We start from the raw sequence: 26072 nt of genomic DNA on the forward strand, positions 1-26072 counted from the left end.
GTGTGCCTTTCTGGGGGACACGAACGCACGTGGGAACATGGATATGAAGAGCACGGGGGACCGGGACACGGGGATCCCTGGGGGCTCAGGGAGGACATAAGCACATGAACCTACAGGGAACGTGGAACATGGGGACACGAGCTTGGAGAGGACAAGGCACACGGACTGGGAGGGGGAACGGGAATCAGGGGTAGTGGGGTCAGGAGCGCACAAGGTCGTTTGGAGGGGATGTAGGGACTTGCAGGGAAAACGAGTATAGGGGAACATAAGGGGCATGATCATGGGACGAGGAACATGGCAAAAAGAAAATGGGGAGACACAAGAGGACGTAGGGGACACGAGCATGGCGACTTGTACAGTTGAGGAAAAGGCGGGGGACTGGGGAAGGGGATAAATCGAGGACACTGGGAAAAGTTTAGAATTCGTGGGAGGAACTCCACTCCGGCAGCATCTCCCTACGCTCACGGCCTTTCCCCTAGTTCCCGGCCACGCCCCCTCCTCTAGGTCCGTTTCCTTTCCCCTCGGGTCCCGCCTCTTTGTCCAAGATTCGTTCCCTATTGGCCCCAATCCTCTTGCCACACCTGCTTCCCTTCCGGGCCTCCGGTTGGTCCTCTGTTGGGGCGGAGGCGGGCACCACAGCGGTTGACTGGCTGGCTGCGTGGGGCGCAGGCGCAGAGAGGGGCGGGGTGCGGGGGCGGGACGAGAAGTCTCGGTCTGGGCGCCCAGCGAGCTCACTGACCCCGGCAGGTGGCAGAGGCAGGAAGATGGCGGAGCTGCGTGCGCTCGTGGCTGTCAAGAGGGTCATCGACTTCGCTGTGAAGGTGACCGCCCCCCCCCCCAACCTCCCCGAATCCCGCGGCCGTGTGCTTCCGGGGTCACTGTATGGGAGGTCTTCTCATACCTCTGATCTCTCCCGCTCTTCCCCCAAACGTCAAAGTACACCAGAGGGCAAAGATCAAGGACTGTGAGGTTCAGACTTCAGATCTCTCTTCATTCAGACCAGGCCCCTCTGGGGTCATGACCCCGTTCCCTTTTCTCGAGTCTGGACTCGCTGTCTTCATAGGGTGCAGTGCGAGTTACCTTCTCTATTTCTTACCTGCTGGAGGTGTCATGGCCCCTATTTATTAACACATGGAGAAACTGAGGCACAGAGAGGTCACTCAGCTAGGATGGGATAGAGCTGAGATTTCCGCTCCAGGTCTGTCTGACTCCTCAACCCAACTAAATGCTTTGCACACAAGCCACACTTTAACCTTTAGGCTGCTTTGCACACCCCGTTGATTATTCCAATACCGGGCGCTGTGGGAACCCAGAAACTGTCTTTTACCCTACGTAGCCACAGGGTGAGTGAAGAGGTCCTGCTGGGAAGGGAGGGTGGAGTGTTTGCTGGAGACGGAATCCCGTCGGACTGAGCTGGTGGAATGACTCACATTCTCCATGAGGGGGCTGGGGGCAGCGTCTCTGAGGGCCTGGCTTGCCCCCAGAGAGAAGCTGGTCTGGACAGAGGTGAATCAGACGCAGTCTCGCAGGCCCGTGTCTCCTATTACTTGGCTTAAAGCAGACTGAAGGTGGTGACTGCCCGTCCACGTGTGTCCCCACCATCAGACTGGGGTTCCACCTCTGCGTCTCCAGCATTGCCCAGCATAGGGCCTAGCTTGCCAGAGGCCTCGGGATGCATGAAACCAGGGCCCCTGCCAGTTTGGGGGGTGGGGTGGGCAGGAGGTCCCGGCAGCCGGGCTTGGCGTGGAAGCTTCAGTGATCGTAACTGCCCATGTGTAGTGAGCGATTACTACGGAGGGGCAGGGCTCCAAGTCCTTGACAGAGATTAACCCATTCAGTGCTTTCAAAAGCCGCTAGGTGTTATCAGTCCCGTTGGACAGGTGAAGAAACTGAGTACCGTGGAGGTTCTGTTACCTGCCAGGTCACCCCGCTCCAGGCCACCAGAGTCAGAATCACAAGTGCAGGCAAGTCCCGCTCTGGTCTCTCCTCCTCCCCTTTTCACTCAGCAGCTGGGAGGCCTGATGACAGCAAATGGCAGGGATGTTGCTCGGGGTCCTGGGACCTGCTCTCCTGGTTTCCTCCGACCTGTAACTGTTCCTTCGGGCTCCGTCGCCCCCTGGGTCTCCTTCTGCCCCAGTCCTGGTCTCCATGGCCTGAGATGCCTAGGTCGTATTTGTCTCCCCGACCCGGCAGGCTCCAGTTTCATGGGCTTTGGGTCGCAGCCGCATCCAGCACAGGGACTGGCATGGGTGTGTGCCAAATGAGAGAACAAAGAGGGGGTGTCAGCTGCTGTCCTGTCCCTCCGGTCTATCCTCTCCCAGCCTCACAGCTCTTCCTGCACTGGGAGCTGCCCCGAGGCTCCCCAGCACCCTCAGGACAAAGTCCCAGCCCCTCAGTGTTTGAGACCCTTCGTGGTCCGGCCTTGGCCCCTGTTCTGCCGTCCACGGTGCCCTGTTCCTCCCTTACCCCTTGTGCTTCCATAGCTCCCACCTAATCTTTCCTGACAGACAGGGCCCCTTCTTGGCTAGGGCCCTTGTCCCCGCTGGGCCTTCTGCTTGGATACCCTTCCCTCTCCAGCCCTACTTGTACCTCCCTTGTCCTGCTTAACGCTGATCTGTCAATCACATCGGCATTTAGTGATTCTCTGGTATCCCCTGTCCCAACCCTCTCATGCTCCTTGTTGTGTCCTTGGACACTCCTGCAGCCCCCTGGGCTTGCCTCTCTGCACTCTTCTCCCACACTGGATTGGGATCCTCTGTCCACCCAGATGTCCCCTCCCCCCCATCGGTGGCTCCTCAGGGTGCATGCACTTCGTTCCACTCTTGCCTCACTTGTCACCTTCTCTGGGAGGCCTGCCCTGGATCCTGACTTAAAGTTGCAACCCCCATTGTTCCTGTCCCCTCCCTGGCTGTAATTTCACCCATACTCTTGTCTCTTTGTAATCTCCTCTCATTTACTGATTGTTCTCTTTAGTGTCTGTCTCTCCTTCCAGAATTCCAGCTCCAGGGTGGGGAGGAGGGTCTGTCTGATGTAGTCACTGCTGTCTTAGTCATTGGTTCCCTCACAAGAACGGTTCAGAGCCAACTCCAGGCCAGCTGCCTGGGTCAGCTTCCTACTATGTGACCTTGGGGAGCTGCGTAACCACTCTGAGCCTTATTTTCCTCCACCCTACAGCAGGGATAACAAGAGTATCTCCTGAATTGGGTGGCGGTGAAGATCGGATAAGCTCTTAGAATAGTGCCTGGCTATGGGGCGCCAGGGTGGCTCTGTCGGTTGAGCGTCCAACCTCAGCTCAGGTCATAATCTCACGGTTTGTGAGTTTGAGCCCCGCCTTGGGCTCTGTGCTGACAGCTTGGAGCCTGCTTTGGATTCTGTGTCTCCCCATCTCTGCCCCTCTCCCCACTTGCACTCTGTCTCTCTCTCTCTCTCTCTCAAAAACAAGTGTTGGCTGGCACGCAGTGAGTATTGTTATTATTGATAGTACTAGTAATGCAAGTTTATTTAGTCATTTGCTCAGAAACAGATGCTGTGCTCAGTGTGTGTCCGTGTGCACGTCTGTGATTGTGTGTTTAGGGTATTACTCAATAGGCAACCAGTGACACTCAGTTCTGGCCCATGAGGCTGTACCCTTCAGAGTTTCTTTCGAGGCCCGGGGAGAGGCCGAGTCGATTTTTGCATTCGTGATTTGGTATGCATTTTCTATTTATTTATTTATTTTTGTTTTTCTTATTTTTTATTTTATTTTATTCTTTTTTTTTAATATATGAAATTTATTGTCAAATTGGTTTCCATACAACACCCAGTGCTCATCCCAAAAGGTGCCCTCCTCAATACCCATCCCCCACCCTCCCCTCCCTCCCACCCCCCATCAACCCTCAGTTTGTTCTCAGTTTTTAAGAGTCTCTTATGCTTTGGCTCTCTCCCACTCTAACCTCTTTTTTTTTTTTTTTTTCCCTTCCCCTCCCCCATGGGTTTCTGTTAAGTTTCTCAGGATCCACATAAGAGTGAAACCATATGGTATCTGTCTTTCTCTGTATGGCTTATTTCACTTAGCATCACACTCTCCAGTTCCATCCACATTGCTACAAAGGGCCATATTTCGTTCTTTCTCATTGCCCTGTAGTACTCCATTGTGTATATAAACCACAATTTCTTTATCCATTCATCAGGTGATGGACATTTAGGCTCTTTCCATCATTTGGCTATTGTTGAGAGTGCTGCTATAAACATTGGGGTACAAGTGCCCCTATGCATCAGTACTCCTGTATCCCTTGGGTAAATTCCTAGCAGTGCTATTGCTGGGTCATAGGGTAGGTCTATTTTTAATTTTCTGAGGAACCTCCACACTGTTTTCCAGAGCGGCTGCACCAGTTTGCATTCCCACCAACAGTGCAAGAGGGTCCCCGTTTCTCCACATCCTCGCCAGCATCTATAGTCTCCTGATTTGTTCATTTTGGCCACTCTGACTGGTGTGAGGTGATATCTGAGTGTGGTTTTGATTTGTATTTCCCTGATGAGGAGCGACGTTGAGCATCTTTTCGTGTGCCTGTTGGCCATCGGGATGTCTTCTTTAGAGAAGTGTCTATTCATGTTTTCTGCCCATTTCTTCACTGGGTTCTTTGTTTTTCGGGTGTGGAGTTTGGTGAGCTCTTTATAGATTTTGGATACTAGCCCTTTGTCCGATATGTCATTTGCAAATATCTTTTCCCATTCCATTGGTTGCCTTTTAGTTTTGTTGGTTGTTTCCTTTGCTGTGCAGAAGCTTTTTATTTTCATAAGGTCCCAGTAATTCATTTTTGCTTTTAATTCCCTAGCCTTTCTGGATGTGTCGAGTAAGAGATTGCTACGGCTGAGGTCAGAGAGGTCTTTTCCTGCTTTCTCCTCTAGGGTTTGGATGGTTTCCTGTCTCACATTCAGGTCCTTTATCCATTTTGAGTTTATTTTTGTCAATGGTGTGAGAAAGTGGTCTAGTTTCAACCTTCTGCATGTTGCTGTCCAGTTCTCCCAGCACCATTTGTTAAAGAGACTGTCTTTTTTCCATTGGATGTTCTTTCCTGCTTTGTCAAAGATTAGTTGGCCCTACGTTTGTGGGTCTAGTTCTGGGGTTTCTATTCTATTCCATTGGTCTATGTGTCTGTTTTTGTGCCATATTTTATTTTATTCTTAAAAAAATTTTTTTTAATGTTTATTTATTTTTGAGAGAGAGAGACACACAGAGTACGAGTGGAGGAGGGGCAGAGAGAGAGGGAGACACAGAATCCGAAGCGGGCTCCGGGCTTTGAGCTGTCAGCACAGAGCCCAAGGCTGAACCCACCATCCGTGAGATCATGACCTGAGCTGAAGTCGGACACTTAACTGACCGAGCCACCCAGGCACCCCTATTTTTTATATTTTTAAATATTTACTTATTTTTGAGAGAGACAGAGACAGAGAGAGAGGCAGAGCACACGTGGGGGAGGAGCAGAGAGAGAGAGGGAGACACAGAATTGAAAGCAGGCTCCAGGCTCTGAGCTGTCAGCACAGAGCCCGACGTGGGGCTCAAACTCATGAACCGTGAGATCATGACCTGAGCCGAAGTCGGACACTCAACCAGCTGAGCCACCCAGGTGCCCCAGCTGCATTTTCTTAAAGCAGATCCTCCAAAGGATGGAAACTTCAGGCCCCAGAAAACCTGTTTCCATCTCTGGGCCTTACCTCAACCAGCCATGTGTTCCTCGGTTCTGGGAGGACACGGCCTTTTCCCCTTCCCCTTGTTCCTTCTGCGCTTGGGATAGCTGGCACCTCCTCTTCCTTCAGGTCACACCTGTCACCTCCGTGAGGATGTTGGTCCTCTTTGCCTGCCCCAGACGCGATCTCCCGTAGAAGGGTCTCAGCCCTGACCACCACCTTGACCGTCGGTTGTGGGCATCTCTCCCTGCCCACCGCCTCACTGTCTGGCCTTGGCCGTCCTGAATCACAGAGAAGTCCTTGAGCTGTGTCAAGAGTTCAGGAACGGCTTTCAGAAGTCACTTTACGAACACCTGCTCCTGTGTCGTGGGCCACGGATAGTAGGACTGGCTCTCCTACCTCTCGAGGGCCCACCTGGCAGCCTGGAGAGTCTCACGATTCCCAACTCAGACTTGGAGTGAGGCTCTACTTCCTTGTGGTGTCATCCTGGGCAAGGCCTTTGGCCTCTCTGTGCCTCAGTTGGCCCATCTGTACAATAGGGATGGGAATGGCAGTAACTAACCTCCTAGGCTGTCAGGACAGTTACATGAGTTCATGCATGTAATAAAGCCCTCGGGGCAGTCGATGCCTGCCGGGGTCATGGCTATTTCTGTTGAACGTTAATAGTTTGCATCTTTAAGAGACAGACGTCCTGACTCATCTCCTTTGACTGATAAAGCCTCATTATTTAAAATAATTTGGGAAAAAAAAAAAAAAGACCGGCACTGAATTTTGAGACCATCCATTGTTTCCTGACTTAGATAATTGAACTCAACAGTGTTTTCAAAGCTTCAAATCTTCTCTGGCTTGAAAGGTCTTCCGTGGAGAAGATGAGCGGGCACCTTTCCCTGGTGCCGGTGCCAGAGGGCTCTCATCCCCTTCTGCTTGGACGTGGGCAGCTTGGTGCCCGGGGTCTTGCCAGAGCAAGAGTGGGCTCGGGGCCCTCCACCAGCCCCCTGGCCCGTCAGCCAGCCTCTTACTGCGGGGGGCTGCTTTCCTGTTTAAAGGGGAGACCTATGTCTTGGATTTTATTTTTGTAACAAGAGGGCTTTTGTGTTTTATTTTTTATTTTTTTTCATGTTTTTATTTATTTTTGAGAGAGAGAGACTGAGAACGAGCGGGGGAGGGAGAGGAAGACACAGAATCCGAAGCAGGCTCCGGGCTCTGAGCTGTCACAACAGAGCCCGATGTGGGGCTCGAACTCACAAATCATGAGATCATGACCTGAGCCAAGGCTGGACGCTTAACTGACTGAGCCACCCAGTTGCCCCTTTTGTATTTTAGTTTCTATGCTGTTTACAAGTGTTTGAGCAGTTCTTTTTTTTTTTTTTTTAATGTTTATTCATTTTCGACAGAAAGAGAGACACTTCGTGAGAGGGGAAAGGGCAGAGAGAGAGGGAGACACAGAATCCAAAGCAGGCTCCAGGCTCCGAGCTGTCAGCACGGAGCCCCACGCGTAGCTCGAACTCACAAACTGTGAGATCACGACTTGAGCCGAAGTTGGACACTTAACCGACTGAGCCACCCAGGCGCCCCTACAAGTGTTTGAGCGGTTTTAATGCAGGTTCTTACACATGCATCTGACAAGTTCTTTTTTGTGCAGGAACCTACAGTATGCCAGGTGCCACGCTAGGCCTGTGAGTACAGTCGTGAACAGAGCTGACAGAAATCCCTGTCCTCAGGGACTTGACATTCTAAGGGAGAGAAGATTGATAGTAAATCTATATAAGTACAGCATAGGGGCTCCTGGTGGCTCAGTCAGTTAAGCGTCTGACTTTGGCTCAGGTAATGATCTCGTGGTTCGTGAGTTCGAGCCTTATGTCGGGCTTGTGCTGATAGCTCAGAGCCTGGAGCCTGCTTCGGATTCTGTGTCTTCCTCTCTCTCTTCCCCTCCCCCACTCAACACGCTCTTTCCCTCTCTCTCTCTCTCTCAAATAGAAATTAAAGCCTTAAAAAAATTAAAAGGAAATGTCAGGGTATGGTGTGCAAAGTAAGGGTAAGTATTGTTCAGCAAACCTCACATTCTGGTGGCATTCGTATTTGCATGCAAGTATATGTTACGTATTTGTAATATATTCCCGAGTATCAAAGATGCATTTCTCACCGTGGGTTATGGTAAACGGAAATTGGCGAAACATGCTTTCATGCCCAAGGAACAGAGCAGTGACAAGATGTTTGAGGTCCCCAGTGCTTAGCACATGTCTGAATGACACAATGAGAAGGTGACCCTCCACCTGCCTGTGGGACCCTGGGCAAGGCCCTGCCCCTTTCCCTGTCGTCCCCATCCGGCCCTTGCCTTCCCTGATTCCCTGACCCTGGCCCTTCCCTTCCTGGCTGGGCAGATCCGGGTGAAGCCTGACAAGACGGGCGTGGTCACAGATGGCGTGAAGCACTCCATGAACCCTTTCTGTGAGATCGCCATGGAGGAGGCCGTGCGGCTCAAGGAGAAAAAGCTGGTGAAAGAGGTCATCGCTGTCAGCTGTGGGCCTGCCCAGTGCCAGGTGGGAGAGGGTGCTGGGACCCTGAGTCCCGGGTCTGAGGGAGGAGGGACGGGACCAGGCTCCTGGGTACCCCTTGGGGCTACAAGCCAAGCCGAGTCCCTTCTCCTGGCAGGAGACCATCCGCACTGCTCTGGCCATGGGCGCAGACCGAGGCATCCACGTGGAGGTGCCAGCTGCAGAGGCAGATAGCCTGGGTCCCCTGCAGGTGGCCCGGGTCCTGGCCAAGCTGGCAGAGAAGGAGAAGGTAGACCTGGTGCTGCTGGGCAAGCAGGTAAGTGTGCCCATCCCTCCCCCCAGTCCCCATTCCTGCTCAGGACTGGCGGCGGGGTGGGCAGGAGCTGAGGCTTCAGGGGACCCAGGCTGGGTGGAGAGTTTGAGCAGGGTGGACAGGGTGACGGGCGGTGGGGGGGGGGGGTCCTATGGGGTAAAGTGGGAGCCCTGGGGGCTGGGGCGATGGTCTGGGTGGGGGAAAGAGAGGCTTGATGGGACAGAGCAGAGAGACCTGTGGCTGGAGGGGCAGCGCTTGAGCTGCAGGGAGTGAGGGGAGGCGGAGAGGAGGTGAAGGTGGTGCTGGGGTCTGGCTGGAAGGGACAGAGAGGAAAGTTCTGGAAGAACTGAGGCTGTGAGGAATAGGCTGGAAGGGGAGAGACTGGAGGCCAGGGGCTTGGGGAGGAGCTTGGGGGCTAACATTGAGCTAGAACGCTACCTACCCCCTGAGGTGGGTGTGAGTCTGGCTCAGCTGTTCCCTCTGGAGGCCGGGCAAATGACAGCCTTCCTTTGGGTAGCCTGCCCACACCCTCCCATTTGAGATAGACATTGTGGCCTCGCCCAGGGAGGGGCAGAGGATCTTCAGAAGAGACCCAGACGACAGCAGTGGGAGGGGAGAGATCTAGGGGCGGGGGCTTAGGGATGAAGGCTGAGAAAGAATGTGAGAGACTGAGAGATCATACAGGGCACTGGGATCGCACAGGAGGCTCAGAGGTAGAGCCAGGGCCCTGGTGGGAAAAGACAGGGATCCCAGCAGGCTGGATCGGTCCCTGGGGAGAGGCGGAGGCTGATGAGTCTATATAGGTGGTTGGGTGTCCTGCCCAAGTCGGACAGTGGAAAACGAGAGATGACAAACAGCAAAGGAATCAGTAGAAGTCAGTAAGCTGAGGCAGGGGGCCTAACCAGAGAACAGGCCAAAAAGGCACAGTCTGGGTAGGCTCAGGGCTCTGGGGACCCAGGTCTCTCACCAGCGCCCCAGGACACTGGTGCTGGCATCATGGCCTCTTGATGCCCCCTCCGTTCTCTGGTGGGTCTCAGACTCATGTCCTGCCTGTCCTGGTTGTCAGGGACGGTTTCTGGGACCAGGGCCTCCAACTGGGAAGATACAGGATAAACTGGTCAGGACAGTCTTTATTGTAGGTGGCAGGGTCAGAATCAAACTGGCAGAAGCCAAAAAGTGAACCTGTTAGCTCATATAATTCAAGCTTCATGGGGCGCCTGGGTGGCGCAGTCGGTTAAGCGTCCGACTTCAGCCAGGTCACGATCTTGCGGTCCGTGAGTTCGAGCCCCGCGTCAGGCTCTGGGCTGTCGGCTCGGAGCCTGGAGCCTGTTTCCGATTCTGTGTCTCCCTCTCTCTCTGCCCCTCCCCCGTTCATGCTTTGTCTCTCTCTGTCCCAAAAATAAATAAAAAACATTGAAAAAAAAAATTTAAAAAAAAAAAAATAATAATTCAAGCTTCAGGCATGGCTTGATCCAGGTTCACATGTCAGCTCTAGGCTCTACTCCTCTATCTTGTTTTTACCTTCTGCACCTCCAGGCCCATATCTCAGGAGCCCAGCAACCTCAGCAGAAACAAAAGAGCCTCTTTCCCAAGAGCTCCAGGAACACCTCCAGAGCTGACTCTTCATTGGTCCAGCTTGAGTCAAGTACCAATCCCTGAACCAATCACTAGGGTCAGGGGATAGCTCCTACTCACTCAGTTCCCCAGTGCAGCTGGCCCGGGTCCTGGCTCATGGGAGGCTTCTGTGAATTATACAGGGGGCAAAGATTTGGCACTGGGGATGCCAGATGTCCTTGTGTGCCCCTGGACAGGTGACTGCCTCTCACCAGGCCCAAGTGAAGGGATGGGATCATTCTAGTCCAGGAGTCAGCAAACTATGGCCCATGGTCACCGCTGATTTTATAAAGCTTTATTGGAACACCACCACGCTTGTTGCTTTATACAGGCACATTTCTATCTACGGCTGCTTGTGTACTACCGTGGCCGAGTTGCATCTCTGTGACTGAGACCGCATGATATTGAGAAAATGTTTGCTAATCCCCATCTAGACAAAGGCCCAAACGGTGTGTGAAAAGACCCATTGTCATACAGTCTTCTCTCTTTCTCCACTCAGGCCATCGATGATGACTGTAACCAGACGGGGCAGATGACCGCTGGATTTCTAGACTGGCCACAGGTGAGGCTGGAGTGAGGCGTACCTTCTGGGGGCTAGACCTGGGGGCTCAGAACAGGGCCACCCTTGTCCCTGCCTTTCTGGAGGAAAGCATGTGCAAGGATGGCTACTCCTGCTGGCAGGAAGGAGAAGTGCACAGCCAGGATGCCAGGCCTCGTCCAGGCCTTTGGTGCTCTGTCTTCAGCCCTGTCACTCTCCAACCACACACCAACGTCATCCCTGCCTCAGGGCCTTTGCACTTGCTCAACCCAGAACATGGTTCCCTCAGATTGCCTCATGCCTTTCCCACTCTCTCCTTTAGGTCTGTGCTCAGTTATTACCTCTTTAGAGAGGCCTTCCTTACCCACCCTGTATGATATCCTCATGTCCCCTCCTCGGTTCCAGATTCCCCACTCCCCACCTCTGCCAGTCCAGTAGAAACACGAGCCACCTGGGTAATTTAGAATTTTTCACAGCCAGATTAAAAAAGGAAAAAGAATCAGGCAAAATGAATTGCAATAATATTTTATTTAACCTAACACATCTAAAATATTATCATCTCAACATATAATCAATATAAAAACTCCTGAGCTCTGTCATATTCTTTTTTCTTTTTGTATGACGTCTTCAGAATCCAGTGTGGATTTTATTTTATTTTATTTTATTTTATTTTATTTTATTTTATTTTAAATTATTTTATTTTATTTTATTTTAAATTATTTTATTTTATTTTATTTTAAATTATTTTATTTTATTTTAAATTATTTTATTTTATTTTAAATTATTTTATTTTATTTTATTTTATTTTATTTTATTTTATTTTATTTTATTTTATTTTATTATTTTTTAAGTTTAGTTATATTTTGAGAGAGAGTGAGAGTGGAGGAGGGACAGAGAGAGAGGAAGAACGAGAGAATCCCAAGCAGGCTCCCTGCTGTCAGCACAGAACCCAACATGGGGCTCAAACTCACAGACCATGAGATTATGACCTGAGCTGAAATCAAGAGTCAGATGAGTACTCGACTGAACCACCCAGGCACCCCTCCAGGGTGGATTTTATATCTACAGCACATCTCCATTCAGATGCTGAATTTTCATCAGAAATACTTAATTTAGATTCCTAAAATCCACAGTTGAAAACGTAGATTCACACACCCAGGTTGTTCCAAACACTGTTCAAAGTTTTCCAGTGATCGCATTGAGTATTTTTTTAAATAGCTTTGTTGAGATGTAAGTGGTCTACAATAAACTGCACATTTTTTTTTTCTTTTTAATTTTATTTTTTATTTTTTAAAATTTACATCAAACATACGGAACACTTCACGAATTTGTGTGTCATCCTTGCACAGGGGTGGTGCTAATCTCTGTCAGTTCGTAGGATCGAGCCCGGCATCCAGCTCTGCACTGACAACCTGCTTGGGATTCTCTCCTCCTCTCTCTGTCCCTCCCCCGCTTGCATGCATGCACGCACGCACATGCTCTCTAAATAAACAAACAAACAAGCGAACGAACAAACTTAAAAAAAAAATAAAGTAAGATGAAAAATTCCATCCCGCAATCACACGAGCCACATTTCACATGCTCAGAAGACACGTGAGTCCACTTGATTACCGTTATACTTGGTTACCGGTCACTTGGTTACCAGCAGTCTTCCCGGCCAGGATAAATGCCCCCGAAAGCCCAGGCCTTGTTGGTCATGTTCACTGTGTATCCCCAGGGCTGGCTCATGGGGTGTTCGGATGAGACTAGGGGTGACGGAACATCCCGGCTAAGACTTGAAAGGTTTGTCCGGTGAGTGAGCGAATGGAGACAACGGGCCGATTGGACAGAGAGGGTGTAGGTACATCAGGAAACGTTGATTCAGGACTGAGGCACAGAGGGGCGTTGGCGAGAGTGTGGGCGTGGGCGCTGAGCAAAGAAGATGGGGTCCCAGCTGATGTTTCCAGGGTCAAGGTGAGCACATGAGTCTGTTGTTACCCCAGCAGAGGGGCCTCGAAGGGAACTCCTGGGGACAGAATGGTGGGTAGTGGGAGCATGACGTGGAGCTTAGAGCCAGACTGCCAGCTCTTGGGCGACAGCACATTTTTGAGCCTCGCCCTGCCTCAATTTTCCTCATCTGTAAAGTGGGGATAATAGCGTTTCCCGTATAGAGTTCCCGAGGGCCTGATGACTTAGTGCGCTGAAGTTGTTTACACGCAATACGTGTTCATCATGATTAAGGAAGGTTAATAATAGGTCGGAACCTAACTGGCAGGTTCAGGTCATTAAGACCTACACGTTGGCTGCCAGTGAAAGTACAGATTTTTGAGATTCCCTTTCTGTGGCATCTTCCTGTTTGTGAACTTGACGTCTAAAGGTTACCTTGCAGGACTCTCTTCTGTTCTCTCATTCATTCCCTCACCTGTGCATGTGCTCACGTCGCTCTGTGCCTGCCGTGAATTAACCTCACCCACCCTCCCATCTCCCCAGGGCACATTCGCCTCCCAGGTGACACTGGAAGGGGACAAGGTGAAAGTGGAGCGGGAGATTGACGGGGGCCTGGAGACCCTGCGCCTGAAGCTGCCTGCCGTGGTGACCGCCGACCTGCGGCTCAACGAACCTCGCTATGCCACGTTGCCCAATATCATGGTGAGCACTTAGCAGATGGGTCACTGAGGGCCCAGAGACTTCTTGTACGAAGGAAAGGATCATCACCCTGCGGAAAGAAGAGTTTACCGTTCATCTTGGCTTGTAGGATGGGTTCATTGGGTCATTTTAGCCAATAGGGAGAGTTTAGTGTGCCATCTTAGCCAATAGGAAGGGCATCATCTCAGCCAATAGGAAAGGTACAGTGGATCATCTCAGCCAATAGGAATGGTTCAGTGGATCATCTCAGCCACCAGGGAGAGTTCAGTGGGTCATCTCAGAAGGGTGGGTTCCGTGGGTCAGATGGGCCGGACTCGTTAAGCTAGAAGGTTGAGTTTGCCAGTCCATTTCAGCCCGTGAAGGGCTTCTCAAGACACCTAACTAAACAGGGACCCTCAGCAGAAGGGCTTCCCAGTAGGTCACGTCTGTCTGGCTAGCGGGGTCTAGAAAAGTTCGGGCAATGGGATTGGTTCTGCAGACATGGCACTCGTGGGTGGGAGGCTGTGGGAGGCTGGGCAGGGCTTCAGCAGCCCTGTGAACTGTCACTGCCCATGTGCAGAAAGCCAAGAAAAAGAAGATTGAGGTCATCAAGCCCGGAGACCTGGGTGTGGACCTTACCTCCAAGCTCTCCGTGGTTAGTGTGGAGGACCCGCCCCAGCGCACGGCCGGCGTCAAGGTGGAGACCACGGAGGACCTGGTGGCCAAGCTGAGGGAGATTGGGCGGATTTGAGCCCCTTCCCTGACACTCAGCAATAAAACTATGACCCTCCCGACGACCGTCTCTGTTAACTCATTCCGTGGAGACCTGTTCTTTGATTCATTCAACAAACATTTACTTAAGTCTCCCGTGTGCCAGGCCCTGTGCTGGGTGACGCCGGGGACCCAGGTGAGTCACATCCAGTCCCTGAGAAGCTTCCATGTTGGGGGGGGGGGTGGGATGGACGTGGGCAGAGCCAGCTGTAAGCAGAGGTGACACCACACACTTAGGAGCTCACCTGGGGCGTCTGACCTGGAATGTGGGGTCGGTGACTTCCCAGGTAGATGGCATCCTAGTTGAATTCCTGAAAGACGAAGATCAGTGAGGGGGTGTCACGCTGCAGAGCTTTTGCTGGGAACTCGCAGGTGCCAGGCCCCCGTGGAGACTTGGGGAACAGGAGACAGCAAGGCTGGAAGTTCTGGTTCTGGTTGGGGACACAGACAACATGTAAGGTGGGGATGAAGAGCCGGGGCCTGGAGTCAGACTCTGATTTTATTATTTTATTTTTTTAAAGTGTATTTATTTATTTTTGAGAGAGAGCGCGTGTGCACGTGCCCGGAGGAGGGGCAGAGAGGGAGGGAGAGAATCCCAAGCAGGCTCTGTGCTGTCAGTATGGAGCCCGACGCGGGGCTCAATCCCATGAACCGTGAGATTGTGACCTTAGCCGAAATCAAGAGTCAGATGCTCAACCGACTGAGCCCCCCCAGGCGCCCCCAGACTCAGTGATTTTAGATCCTCCCTCAACTTTCCCAGCTGTGGGATCTTGAGTGAGTTACCTTGCATCTCTGAGTTCTGCTTTCCTCATCCGGCTGATCAAAATAGTAAGAGCTTAGTGTAGTGGTTAAGGGCTTGGGGTCTGGATCCTGAGGCCCTGGCAAGTTCCTACTCTCCCAACGCCGATTTCCTCCTCCCTCAGGTGGCGTTAGTAATAATACCCGTGTTCTGATTGGCTGATGTGGCATAACGAGGCACCCCAAAACTCGCTGACTTAAAACCACCAATCATTTATTTTGCCCATACATCTGAAAGCTGGGCAGGGCTTGGCAGGAGAGCTCGCCTCTCCTCCACGCGGCGTCAGCTGGGGTCTCAAATGGGGCCCGGGGATACATGTCCGAGATGGCTTAGTCACCTGGCCTGCATGCTGGCTGGCTGGCTGGGGTTGTTGGCTTGAGCTGGCTGTTGACCAGGGGCCATGATTCCTTCCCATGGGCTGCTCGAGCTTCTTCACGGCATGGTAGCTGGCTTCCAGGAGGGAGTGTTCTATGACCTGTGAGGTGGGTTATGCCCGTCTCTGGGCCTCCATGCAGACACTGGCACAGGATCACTTCTGCTGTAGTCTCTTGGTCTGGTAGTAAGAATCTACCTGGATCCATGGGGAGGGGACATAGACTCCGTAAGGGAGGAATTTGCTGGCATCTTTAAGTTACAAAACTTCCCCCATGAGGTTTTGAGGGAATTAATGTAGCACCTCCAGAACCACACCTAACGCATAGAAAATGCTCACTATGTATTATTACCCTTGTCATTACCATCAGCATGGTGAGAACTCCCTGGGTGAGCTCAGGGGACTGGATGCTGAGCAGAGATCCTGAGCCCAGCATGGGGTGGTAGCTTTCTTTCTTTCTTTCTGTTCTCTTTTTTTTTTTTTTTAATGTTATTTATTTATTTATTTATGTTTTTTTTTTTTTAATTTTTGAGAGATGGAGCATGAGTGGGGGAGGGACAGAGAGGGAGATACAGAATCTGAAGCAGGCTCCACGCTCTGAGCTGTCAGCACAGAGCCTGATGCAGGGCTCGAACCCACGAATTGTGAAATCATGACCTGAACCGAAGTTGGATACTTAACCGACTGAGCCACCCAGATGCCCCATGGGGTGGTAGCTTTCTGAAGGAGTGAGCAGTCTGGCCATCCTGAGCCAAAGCCCACCTCCTCTCTCTGGCTGTGCAACCTCCTCCAGGTCCCTTGACCTCTCTGAGCCATAGTCTCCTAGCCTGTAACACAAGGATAATGACACCCAGCTCATAGGGTGTTTGGAAGTGTTTGGCCAGATGATGCCTGGGAAGCATTTCGCATGGTTCCTGGCACGGGAGAAGTGGTAGTTATTATTATGATTCTTAATCAGGTGAGGCTGCAGGACAAGTTGTTGGGGGGGGGGGGCAGGGAGTGACCAGAACATTCCAGGTAGAGAAGAGTGCCCGCAAATCTGGGAGGGGAGAGATGGGGCATGAGAATGGCAGGGTATTCAAAGAGTGAGAGGGTGGAGGGTGTGGCTGGAGTGGGTGGGTCTGGGCCACTCAGGGTCTGGAAGGGTCCTTGGATGTCTCCTGAGGGCACAGGGGAGCTGTGGGAGGGGCAGGGGCAGAAAGAGGGGCCATGTGAGGATCCAGGGACTGGCACTGGTGGAGATTTGGAGGCTGGAGGGAGGAGGCAGAGCGGATGGGGCCTGTGCTACGGTCTGGCCAGTGGGAACCCAGAGGTAAGGCTGTGACAGAGATTCAGGGGGCAGAGCAGGAGGGGAGGGGGAGAGAGGAGGGAAGACGCCCCACAGCCTCTGCGTAGATGGTGCCATGGCACTTGAGATGGAGAGCCCGGGAAGGGGGTTGTGTTGGAGGGAAGACGCTGAGTTTAGGGGGATGCAGGGCACTTGAGGCCCTGGGGGGCACGGAGATGCAGCTATGGGTCTCTGGAGAGGGACTGGGTGGGAGGGAGCCAATTGAGACTTGGTTCTGAGGGCAGCAGGGAGCCATGGGAGGAGTTGGAGCAGAGCAGGAGCAGGGTCAGATGCAGGTGCTGCAGGCAGGACAGAGTGGACTCGAAGCCTGAACTGAGGCCAAGACCATCAGAGGTGGGACTCTCTGAAGGGTCACCTCACCCTCCTCCAGGAAGTCTTCCTGGCTGCCTTCCCCACGGGTTTGCTACCACCACGTTTGCACTGGGACTCCTTTCCCGCCATCTTCACCTCGCGTGTGGGGAGAGCAGAGTCAGATGGGACCAGCTGACGAGGACCAGTGGGGTGGGGGTGGCTGGCTCTGCCACTAGATTGGGGGTGGGGGCACCTCCCTCTGGGTCTGGCTTCCTTCCCCGCCCAGGAAGCTACCAGTCCTGTCGGACTTGTCGACCTGGGAGGCACAGGTGCAGGTCCTGGAGTCTGGCTGCAGTGTCCTCACAGGTGCGGCCAGCACCATGGACACCTCACGGGCTCTGCTGCTCTTCCTGCTCCTGGGTAAGTCCCCTGCGCAGCCCCTTCCCCACCAGTCCGCCCTCTTGGCAGCTCCCCAACGCCCTCCCCCCCTCTTCTTGCAGCCTCCGGAGCAGGGGTCGTCACCCACAGAGCCTCTTCTGGAGTTCAGCAAACCAATTTCTCCTTGGACTCAGAAAGCTCTTTCCAGGGCCCAGGTTCGAAAGTCTCCTCCATGAAACCCCCCGACTGGAAATTTCCAGAGCCGTCTCCAGGTTCAAAAACCACTGCTGCTATCCCTCATTCCAAACGGTTTCCTGAGGTCTCAAATTTTAACGACGTGCCTAGGTCAAACGTTTCTGCTGAGGGCCAAAAGTTGAGCCCGGATCCTCCTACCGTCCCTGAGGTCCCTGGTTCCGAAGTATTTTCTGATATCTTGGGTTCTCAAGTTCCTGCCGAAAACTCAGAGCCGTCCTCGGTTAAGACCCCAGCTTCAAACATTTCTGCTCAGGCCCTGGAGACTGAAGTTGAGACCCCAGGTTCACAATTCTCCCCTAAGGATCAGGACCTTAAAATATCTGCCCAGAACCCCGAATCCAAAGTAACTGCAGTAGCCCACCCAGTGGAAAGCTTCCCCCAGCAGGTGGGGAGGCCTCTGTCGGTACTAGTGGGGACCACCATCCAGCTCCCTCTGGTTCCAGTTCCCAGCCTTGGCCCTCCTGCGCCTCTGGTGGTCTGGCGCCGAGGCTCCAAGGTGCTGGCAGCTGGAGGCCTGGGGCCGGGGGCCCCCCTGATCAGCTTGGATCCTGCTCACCGGGACCGCTTACGGTTTGACCAGGCCCGGGGGAGCCTGGAACTTGCCTCTGCCCAGCTGGAGGATGCTGGGGTCTACACTGCTGAGGTCATTCGGGCTGGGGTCTCCCGGCAGATTCGGGAGTTCATGGTGGGTGTATATGGTAAGTGGGCACTGAGGTCCAGAGTGCAGGCTGCAGGGTCTGCTCTGCCAGACCTTTGGGCAGATCGCTGCTGTCTGACCTGTTTTCTCCCCTGAGGAAGGGGTTCCTGGACAGGGGAGAGAAGACTTCTAGGCTAGAGGGAGGAAGGATAATAGGGGCTGGGGGCCAAGACAGGGGTTCTTGAGAGAAGTTGGGCCTGGGGATCAAGACTCCTGGGGGCTTGGAATCACGGGTCTCTGGGAGAAGAGGGGGTGGCGGAAGGGAGGGCGGGGGGTGGGCCCCGGGGGACTTAGTGGGTCCCTGAGAAGGAGGAATCCTGGGCTTGGGGCCCTGAAGTCCTGGGTGTGAGGAGTGAAGGCCGGGGCCTGGAGTCCTGGATCTGGGGGACGAGGGGGCCAGGGACCGGGTCCTGAGCCCATTCCCCTTCTCCCAGAGCCCGTGCCCCAGCTGTCTGTGCAGCCCGAGGCCCCGGAGATAGAGGAGGGGGCGGCCGAACTCCGGCTGCGCTGCAGAGGGTGGGGGCCGGGTCGCGGGGAGCTGAGCTGGAGCCGGGACGGACGCACCCTGGAGGCAGCGGACCCTGAGGGAGCGGAGCCACCGCGGATCCGCACAGAGGGCGACCAGCTGCTCATCGGGCACCCTGTGCGAAGCGACCACGCCCGGTATACTTGTCGCGTCCGCAGCCCCTTCGGCCACGCTGAGGCTGCGGCCGACGTCAGTGTCTTCTGTGAGTCGGGGTATGCCTCCGGTCGGGGGCTAGGATCTGGGCGCTCGGGGTCCCGACTTCCTGGGGAGGAGGGGGTTTGTTGGAGGTCCAGTCCTCGCGGGTCGTGGCGGAGTCCCGGGTGACCCCAACTCTCCCGGTTGCGACCCCTTCCCCCACCCAGACGGCCCGGATCCTCCGGTCATCAAGGTCTCCTCGGACCGCGACGCCACCCCCGCCCTCTATGTCACCAAGGGCAGTAACGTGACCCTGCGCTGCTCCGCCGCCTCGCGGCCGCCCGCAGACATCGCGTGGAGCCTGGCCGACCCGACGGAGGCCGCCGTGCCCGCCGGCCCGCGTCTCCTGCTGCCCGCGGTCGGGCCGGGCCACGCCGGCGCCTACGCCTGCCTCGCCGCGAACCCGCGCACAGGCCGCCGCCGCCGCTCTCTGCTCAACCTCACCGTGGCAGGTGAGCGGGCCCGGGCGGGACGGAGCGGGCTACCCCGAGGGGGCGGGGCCGCACCAGAGGGGCGGGGCCGGCAAGGGAGGGAGGAGACTCCCCGTAAAAGGGGCGGGGATGCCCGGGAAAAGCGGCGGGGCCAACGAGGGCCTGCGGGACTTGTTCGACTGGGTGAGGAAGGTCACGAGAGGGGAAGGGGGCCAGATTCCCGGGCCAGGAGCAATCTCAACAAATTAAGAGGAGGATCAAATGGTGAAGAGTGGAGGCCGGAAAGGGACGGAGTTTCAGTTGCTTGGGCCAGTTAAGTGGGATCAGCAAATAAATTACCTGAGGGCCCCTGGGTGGTTCAGTCAATGAGCTACCGACTCTTCATTTCAACTGACGTCATGATCTCACAGTTAGTGAGATCGAGCCCCACCTTGGGCTCGTGCTGACAGCGCAGAACCTGCTTGGGAGCCTTTCCCTCTCTCTTTCCCCTACCTCCGCTCATGCTCTCTCTCTCAAAATAAATATTTTTTAAAAATTACCTGGGGAAAGGGGAGGAGTCATTAGAGAAGGGGGCTGGGCCATTGTAGAAAGGGCCGAGTTATCTTAGAAGAGGTCGGGGGGAGGGGTGTCGCACCAGTAGGGGCATAGATGTCTGGTTGATGGCTCCCAGTAACTTGGTGGAAGGAGGAGGACTAGAAAGGAAGGGGGGGGGGGGTTATGTTTGCAAGGAAAGAAATCCGTGCAAAGATGTTTTCCTAGGAGAGAGGGGCAGTCAGTGGGGCTGCCGCTGCCCACTCAGCCCGGAAGTTTCTGGGAAAAGGGACGCCTATGGGGCGGGTCCAGGTGAAGAGGGGTGGGCGTGACACGCGGAGATGAGGGGCTGGAGGGGCGAGGGGAGAGAGGCCGAGCCCCTGTTCTCTCCCTCTGCTCCACAGATCTGCCTCCGGGGTCCCCACAGTGCTCAGTGGAAGGCGGTCCAGGGGACCGCAGCCTCCGCTTCCGCTGCTCGTGGCCCGGCGGGGTCCCCGCGGCCTCCCTACAGTTCCAGGGTCTCCCTGAAGGCGTCCGCGCGGGGCCGGCGCCCTCTGCGCTCCAGGCGGCTGTCCCCGCTCACCCCCGGCTCAGCGGCGTCCCCGTCACCTGCCTCGCTCGCCACCTGGTGACCACGCGCACCTGCACGGTTACCCCGGGTGAGAGCTGGTGGGGTTTCTTTCCTGTTTCCCGGGGAAGGGGTATACATTTTAGCTCCTTTAGGAAATGAGAAAGGCGGACTTCTAACTCCAGGAAAAGAGATTTCCTTTGTCTTCAAACCTACAGAAGCACCGATACCTCAAGCAGGGGAAGGGGCCACAGTTTCTTTCCTGGACCCAGGAGGAGGGCTGACATCTTCCTACGTGTCCAGAGCAATAAATGGTTGAGAATAATATGAGTTCCTCAGTCCAGCACCTGGGCCATAGTATGTATCTAATAAGTCCTTGCCAAGGAGATCAGGTGATGATGGACTGAGACATGGGCAGTGCTTCCTCATTTGGCTAACGTGTTGGGGTTTCACAGCTCTTTGCTTCACCAAAGCAGGCAGGACTTGGTCTTTGACTCCAGGGTCAGGTCTGGACTTGGCCCGGTTTCTTCTACCTGCAGAGGCCCCTCGGGAGGTGCTGCTTCGTCCTGCGGTGGAGGAAACAGGGTCGGGGGAGGCAGAGGTGGCGCTGGAGGTCACTGGCTGTCCTCCACCATCCAGAGCATCTTGGGCCCGGGAAGGGCGGCCCGTGGCCCCAGGAGGAGGGGGTCGCCTGCGGCTCAGCCCAGATGGGCGCAGGCTCCTCATTAGCAACTTCAGCCTGGATTGGGACCTGGGAAATTACTCCGTGTTGTGCAGCGGGGCGCTGGGTGCCGGGGGCAACCAGATCACCCTCATTGGTGAGTCCATTCCTTTCCCAGAACTCCTCTCTTCCCTCAAACCCAGTCCCCAGCCCCTTCTCCATCAGATCCAAGAGTCCAAGCCCTCAGTCCCCTTCCTCTTGTAGGCCTAGAAGTCTGGCTATCCAGACCCTCTACCCCAGGACCTATGGGTCCAGGTCCACGGCCCCCTTCCCTCTCCCATCTAGGACCCACAAATCCAGCCCCCACCTTAATTCCCCCAGGACCTTCCATCTCCTCATGGAGGCTGCAGAGAACCCGGGATGCAGCAGTGCTGACTTGGGATGTGGAACGCGGGGCCCTGATCAGTGGTTTTGAGGTCCAGGCACGACCAGAAGGCCCCAACCTGGGTAGAGCCACCACCTACAGGGACTGGATCACCCTGCTCACCCTGGAGCCTCAGGAGCGGTCAGCTGTGGTGCCCCTTCCTCATCGGAACCCTGAGACCTGGGCCTTCCGTATCCTGCCCACCCTGGGGGGCCAGCCAGGGACCCCATCACAAAGCCAAGTCTACCAGGCCCGTGAGTTGGGGCTGCTACCCTCAGTCTGTTTCGTTTATCCCCCTTCTCTGCTTGTATCCATTTTCTGGGGCTCCTTTAACAAAGTACCATGAACCGGGTGTCTTGGACCCATAGAAAGATACTCTCTCACAACTCGGCAGTCCTCCTTCTAATGGAAATGAGGGCCGTGCTCCCTCTGGGACTCTGGGTAGATGCTTTTCTGGCCTCTTCCAGCTTCTGATAATGGCCATTAGTCCTTGGATTGAATCCTTGGAGTTCCTTGGCTTATAGCTGCAGCGCCCTGGTCTCTGCCTCCAGTTTTCCACAGCCTCCCTGTGCGCACCTCTGTCTTCTTCTTGTAAGGACACTAGTCCAGTTGGGTTCGGGCCCATCCTCATGATCTCATCTTGACTTGATTGGTTGAATTGTGTCTCCCCCAGAAAGCGATATTGACATCTTAACCCTCAGTACCTGTGAATGTGACCTTATTTGGAAATAAGAGTCTTTGCAGAAGATTGACTCTATATCTATTATAGCACATTATTTCTGTCATAGCACACTTAGTTTTTGTCATAGCATAACCCATACTTAGGATATTAATTTGTGCCTTCATTTCTGATTTCCCTGAAAATGAATCCCCATGAGAGTAGGTATCTGGGTTTGCTCACCAATGGATCGTTACCAGTAGAGTGCCAGGCACACCACAGTTACTCAGTAAATGCAAAATGAATCAAGAGTCTGGGGTCCCAGGTTCTTGGGTCCTATAAAATAGTTGGAGCAGGCAGCTTAGGAAACTTGGCTCCAGCTCTGGTTCTTCCTGCTTCTAATTATCCTCTCTGGTCTTCCAGGCCCCACCCTGAGCCCAGGGGCCATTGCTGGCATCGTCCTGGGTTCCCTACTGGGCCTGGCGCTCCTGGCAGCACTTCTCTACCTGTGCATCTGCTGCCTGTGCAGCTTTAGGGGTAAGTGAGGGGCCATCTGGGAGGGTCCCTAGGAAGAGACCCGCTGGAGACCTGGCTGAACCAATCAGCGCAGTCACAGGTCATTCATCCCGCCTCCACCTCCATATCAGCCAATCAGAGGAAGGCTCCGCCTCTCAGCCTTGCTTCCCTGCTCATTGGCTGGGTTAGTATGTTGGAACAGCCAATCGCGTGTTTCTGTTTCTCCTCCTCTTTCCAGGAGACTCTCTGAAGAAAAAGAAGCATCCCCCCTCTTTGCCACCTGTGGTTCCCCCACTGGAAAAGAAGATGCAGAGTGTAACCCCAGTGCAGACCCCACTGCCTCTGCCCCTCAAAGTCCCGCTGGAGGACCCTAGCCCAAACAAGGCTCACCAGGTGAGTGGTGCCCCAGTGTCCTTCTGGAATAGGGGTAGAACTTTTTATGGTTTTTGTTTGCTTTTGTATTTAAAAAAAAAATTTTTTTTTAACGTTTATTCACTTTTTGAGAGAAAGAGAGAGAGAGAGACAGAAACCGAAGCAAACTCCAGGCTCTGCGCTGTCACCCCAGAGCCTGTCGCGGGGCTCAAACCCATGAACTGTGAGATCATGACCTGAGCCAAAGTCGGATGCTTAACCGACTGAGCCACCCGGTCTCCCCTTTTATGTTTTAATCAGGGAGAGGAGACGGTCTGAGTTCTCTTCCTCCAGGTTTACTTGTTGGTTTACAAAATTAGAAAGTCCCCCCCCCCCCGTTTTTTTTTTAATATATAGAAATCGGACAGGAATTCCCACCCAATTTTTGTCATGTTAAGAGTGAAATTCCAGCTTACCTCCAAAGGAGAGAATACTCCTTTACTCTTCCATAAAAATTGGCAAAACTCCCGTTTTCTTTCTGAAGTGGGAGGGAATGTCTTCTTCCCTGAAAAAGCTGGGTTGTTGCATGTCTTGTCTCTCCCAAGGGTGGGTGAACATTTTTTTATTCTCCTTTTGCAAGTGAAGGGAACCCGGCTAATTTCTGAATAGCGTGAGCTAGCGCTAGAAAAGCGTGAGTCATGTCACATTCAGCATGTCACGTTCAGGGTAACCTCTGAGGTTGTCTCCTTCCCTTCCTTTCTCTTCCAGGCCACTGGCCCCAGTCCAGTCATCTCTCTGGGTGGGGGCCCAAGGACTGTTCGGGCAGCCACACAGGTGTGACCTGCTTTGCACAGGAGTTTTTGGGTAGGACTTCCTGGTAGGCAGGGCCATCCTGTCCTGCTGTGACTAAAGACTGGACCCTGAAAGTGGGACTTCCTGTCTCCTTCTCAGTGCAGAAGACTCCACATGTATTTGCACAACCAAGCCGCTGTGGCTCCTGGGCTGGGAGAGACCCCCGCTGATCTACCAGTGTGGTTTGCACACCCTCTAGGCAAGCGAGGGGCCTTCCTACGTCCACTTGCTCCTCCAGGCCACCCCCATGCAGCTCCCAGGGTCTTTGTCTTTTTTTGTTTTTTAATGTTTACTTTTGAGAGAGAGCGTGTGCAAGTGGGGGTGGGGTAGAGAGAGAAGGAGGCAGGGTCCCAAGCGGGCTCCACACCGACAGCAGAGACCCCAACGCAGGGCTCAAACTCATGAACCGTGAGATCGTGACCTGAGCTGAAGTCAGACACTGAACTGACTGAGCCCGCTAAGGCGTCCCCAGAGTCTTCATCTTAAAACAGCTCAGACTGTGTCCTTTTCTCTTTAAACCCTTCCGTGGCTGCCCTTTGCCCTTCAGAAATCTTCCTGCATCCTCACTGTGATTTTCAAAGCCTTATGGTTTGGCCTCTTGGCCTCTGACCACCCCCTCCTGCACTTTCACCCCTGCTCCTTGATTAACACAAGGCTTTTTTTTTTTTTCACCAGATGCTGGATTTGGCCTCCAGGGCTTTGCCCCAGAGGTTGCTCTGCTTGAAATACCACTTTTTGCCCTGTGCCATCCACCTCAGTGATTTATAGGAAATATATATTTGGTCATTCGGATGACCAAAATATGTTTTGCAGATATATCTGGTCTTGATCCACGGTTTCTGAAAATGATTCAGAGCCATAAAAGCAAAATATCCATTTCTTGCTATTAATGAAGGTGACTTTTGGATGCCCCCAAAGGCGGGGCTGGTTGCCTGGAGGGTAAAACCTGCAAATGGGGGATCTGGAACTTTCAGACCCATCTCCAGGAGGGGGAAGGACTGGAGGTTGAATCAGCCAATGGCCAGTGGCTTAGTCAATCATAATTATATAACGAAGCCTCCATGAAAACCCATAGGAACAGTGCTTTGGTCCATTTTGGGAGAGCTTCCACTCTTGGTGAACCAGAGTGCTCCCACGTACCACTAAGCTGGACTCCAAGATCCACAGGGACAGAAGTTCCTTTGTTTGGGAGCTTGCCCTGTGTATCTCTTTGTCTGGCTGTTGATTCCTGTCCTTTATCGTATCCTTTAATAAACTGATCAATGTAAATAACTGTTTCCCTGAGTTCTGTGAGCCACTCTAGCAAATTAACCAAATCTAAGGAAGAGGTCTTTGGAACTTCCAATGTGTAGCCAGTCGGTCAGGAGCACAGGTAGCAGTTTGGGGCTTGCAGCTGGTGTCTGAAGTGGGGTGTGGAGGTGGTAATCTCGTAGAACTGCACCCTTCACCTGGAGAATCTGATGCTACCTCTGGGTAGAGTGTCAGAATTGAGTTGGTGTCTGAGAATTGCTTGGTGTTGGGCTGCTAGAAAGAAGCCCATCAACCCAATCAAAGGAGGGATGTGGAGATTCAGAGCACAGTGAAGCGAGGCTTTAATCAACGTTCTTGCAAGAGGAAGTATCTGACGGACAGGCACACTCGGGGCAGTTACAGCAGACGATTTATCTCCTAGCACGCAAGTCCCTCCCCTGGTCCCTCATTGGCTGAGTACTACAGAGGTTACAGCCTGACCCGGAAGCTGCCTATGCCCATATAAGGCAAACAGTAGACTGAATGGAATAAATGTACATTCCCTGAGGTGATGCAGAGACTTTCAGTCCCTCCTCCCTTTGTTCTTTGGCACATGCCCATTGCAAAGCCCGCAAAGCTGAGAGGGCAAGAACCAGGAAGTGAAGTGTCTAAGAGTTTGGGAGTCCATTGTGGTGGACTATTTCCAATAGGTTGTAAATCTATTGTTAATTAGCACAGCTTTTATTTGGTATTTCTGAAAATGAATCATCTCCTTTACTTCTCACAGGGGGAACTCCCCAATGTTGGGATCAGGTCCAGAAACCCTAAAAATGTAACCATTACAAGCTTAGGAGACCCTTCCCTAACCCATGACCCTAACCTGCCTTGACCCTGACCCTTCTGCTCCTCGAACATAAATACAGAAACACTTGTTTAGCCTCTGACTCCGTCTCTAAACTGAGAACTTCAGGAAGGCAGAGACTGTG

The 26072-nt window shown here is 53.5% G+C and overlaps 2 protein-coding genes and 1 pseudogene across 3 annotated transcripts; 2 read left to right on the forward strand and 1 right to left on the reverse strand.

The window, feature by feature from the left end:
- Positions 1-10: 10 nt before the first annotated feature.
- ETFB (electron transfer flavoprotein subunit beta) lies at positions 11-14025 on the forward strand. 2 transcript variants are annotated; one of them, XM_042970414.1, is made up of 7 exons: positions 11-29; positions 748-821; positions 8049-8207; positions 8320-8478; positions 10589-10651; positions 13097-13255; positions 13812-14025. In XM_042970414.1, the coding sequence occupies exons 2-7, from the start codon at positions 765-767 to the stop codon at positions 13980-13982; spliced, it is 768 nt and encodes a 255-aa protein (XP_042826348.1). In that variant the 5' UTR covers positions 11-29; positions 748-764; the 3' UTR covers positions 13983-14025. The 2 variants fall into 2 exon arrangements, with proteins under 2 accessions (XP_042826348.1, XP_042826349.1); XM_042970415.1 differs by lacking the exon at positions 11-29 and having other exon boundaries at positions 681-821.
- LOC122234463 lies at positions 11932-12027 on the reverse strand (annotated as a pseudogene).
- A 3081-nt stretch (positions 14026-17106) lies between the features above and the next one.
- VSIG10L (V-set and immunoglobulin domain containing 10 like) lies at positions 17107-25083 on the forward strand. The gene is made up of 11 exons (XM_042970333.1): positions 17107-17233; positions 17314-18144; positions 18578-18871; positions 19032-19316; positions 20231-20485; positions 20934-21212; positions 21437-21733; positions 22561-22674; positions 22892-23046; positions 23773-23838; positions 24532-25083. Exons 1-11 carry the CDS (start codon positions 17194-17196, stop codon positions 24622-24624), a joined length of 2709 nt encoding a protein of 902 aa, XP_042826267.1. The 5' UTR covers positions 17107-17193; the 3' UTR covers positions 24625-25083.
- The last annotated feature ends 989 nt before the right edge of the window (positions 25084-26072 follow it).

The sequence above is a fragment of the Panthera tigris genome, chromosome E2 (genome assembly GCF_018350195.1).
Source record: "Panthera tigris isolate Pti1 chromosome E2, P.tigris_Pti1_mat1.1, whole genome shotgun sequence".
Taxonomy (NCBI): domain Eukaryota; kingdom Metazoa; phylum Chordata; class Mammalia; order Carnivora; family Felidae; genus Panthera; species Panthera tigris.

Excerpts from the sequence above, each read along its gene's own strand:
- ETFB (XM_042970414.1), top strand. The coding sequence starts at position 765 with ATGGCGGAGCTGCGTGCGCTCGTGGCTGTCAAGAGGGTCATCGACTTC. Across the intron at positions 8,479-10,588 it reads TGGTGCTGCTGGGCAAGCAG|GCCATCGATGATGACTGTAA; the intron begins GTAAGTGTGCCC and ends TTCTCCACTCAG. Across the intron at positions 13,256-13,811 it reads CCACGTTGCCCAATATCATG|AAAGCCAAGAAAAAGAAGAT; the intron begins GTGAGCACTTAG and ends GCCCATGTGCAG.
- VSIG10L (XM_042970333.1), top strand. The coding sequence starts at position 17,194 with ATGGACACCTCACGGGCTCTGCTGCTCTTCCTGCTCCTGG. Across the intron at positions 17,234-17,313 it reads GCTGCTCTTCCTGCTCCTGG|CCTCCGGAGCAGGGGTCGTC; the intron begins GTAAGTCCCCTG and ends CTCTTCTTGCAG. Across the intron at positions 21,213-21,436 it reads CAACCAGATCACCCTCATTG|GACCTTCCATCTCCTCATGG; the intron begins GTGAGTCCATTC and ends TAATTCCCCCAG.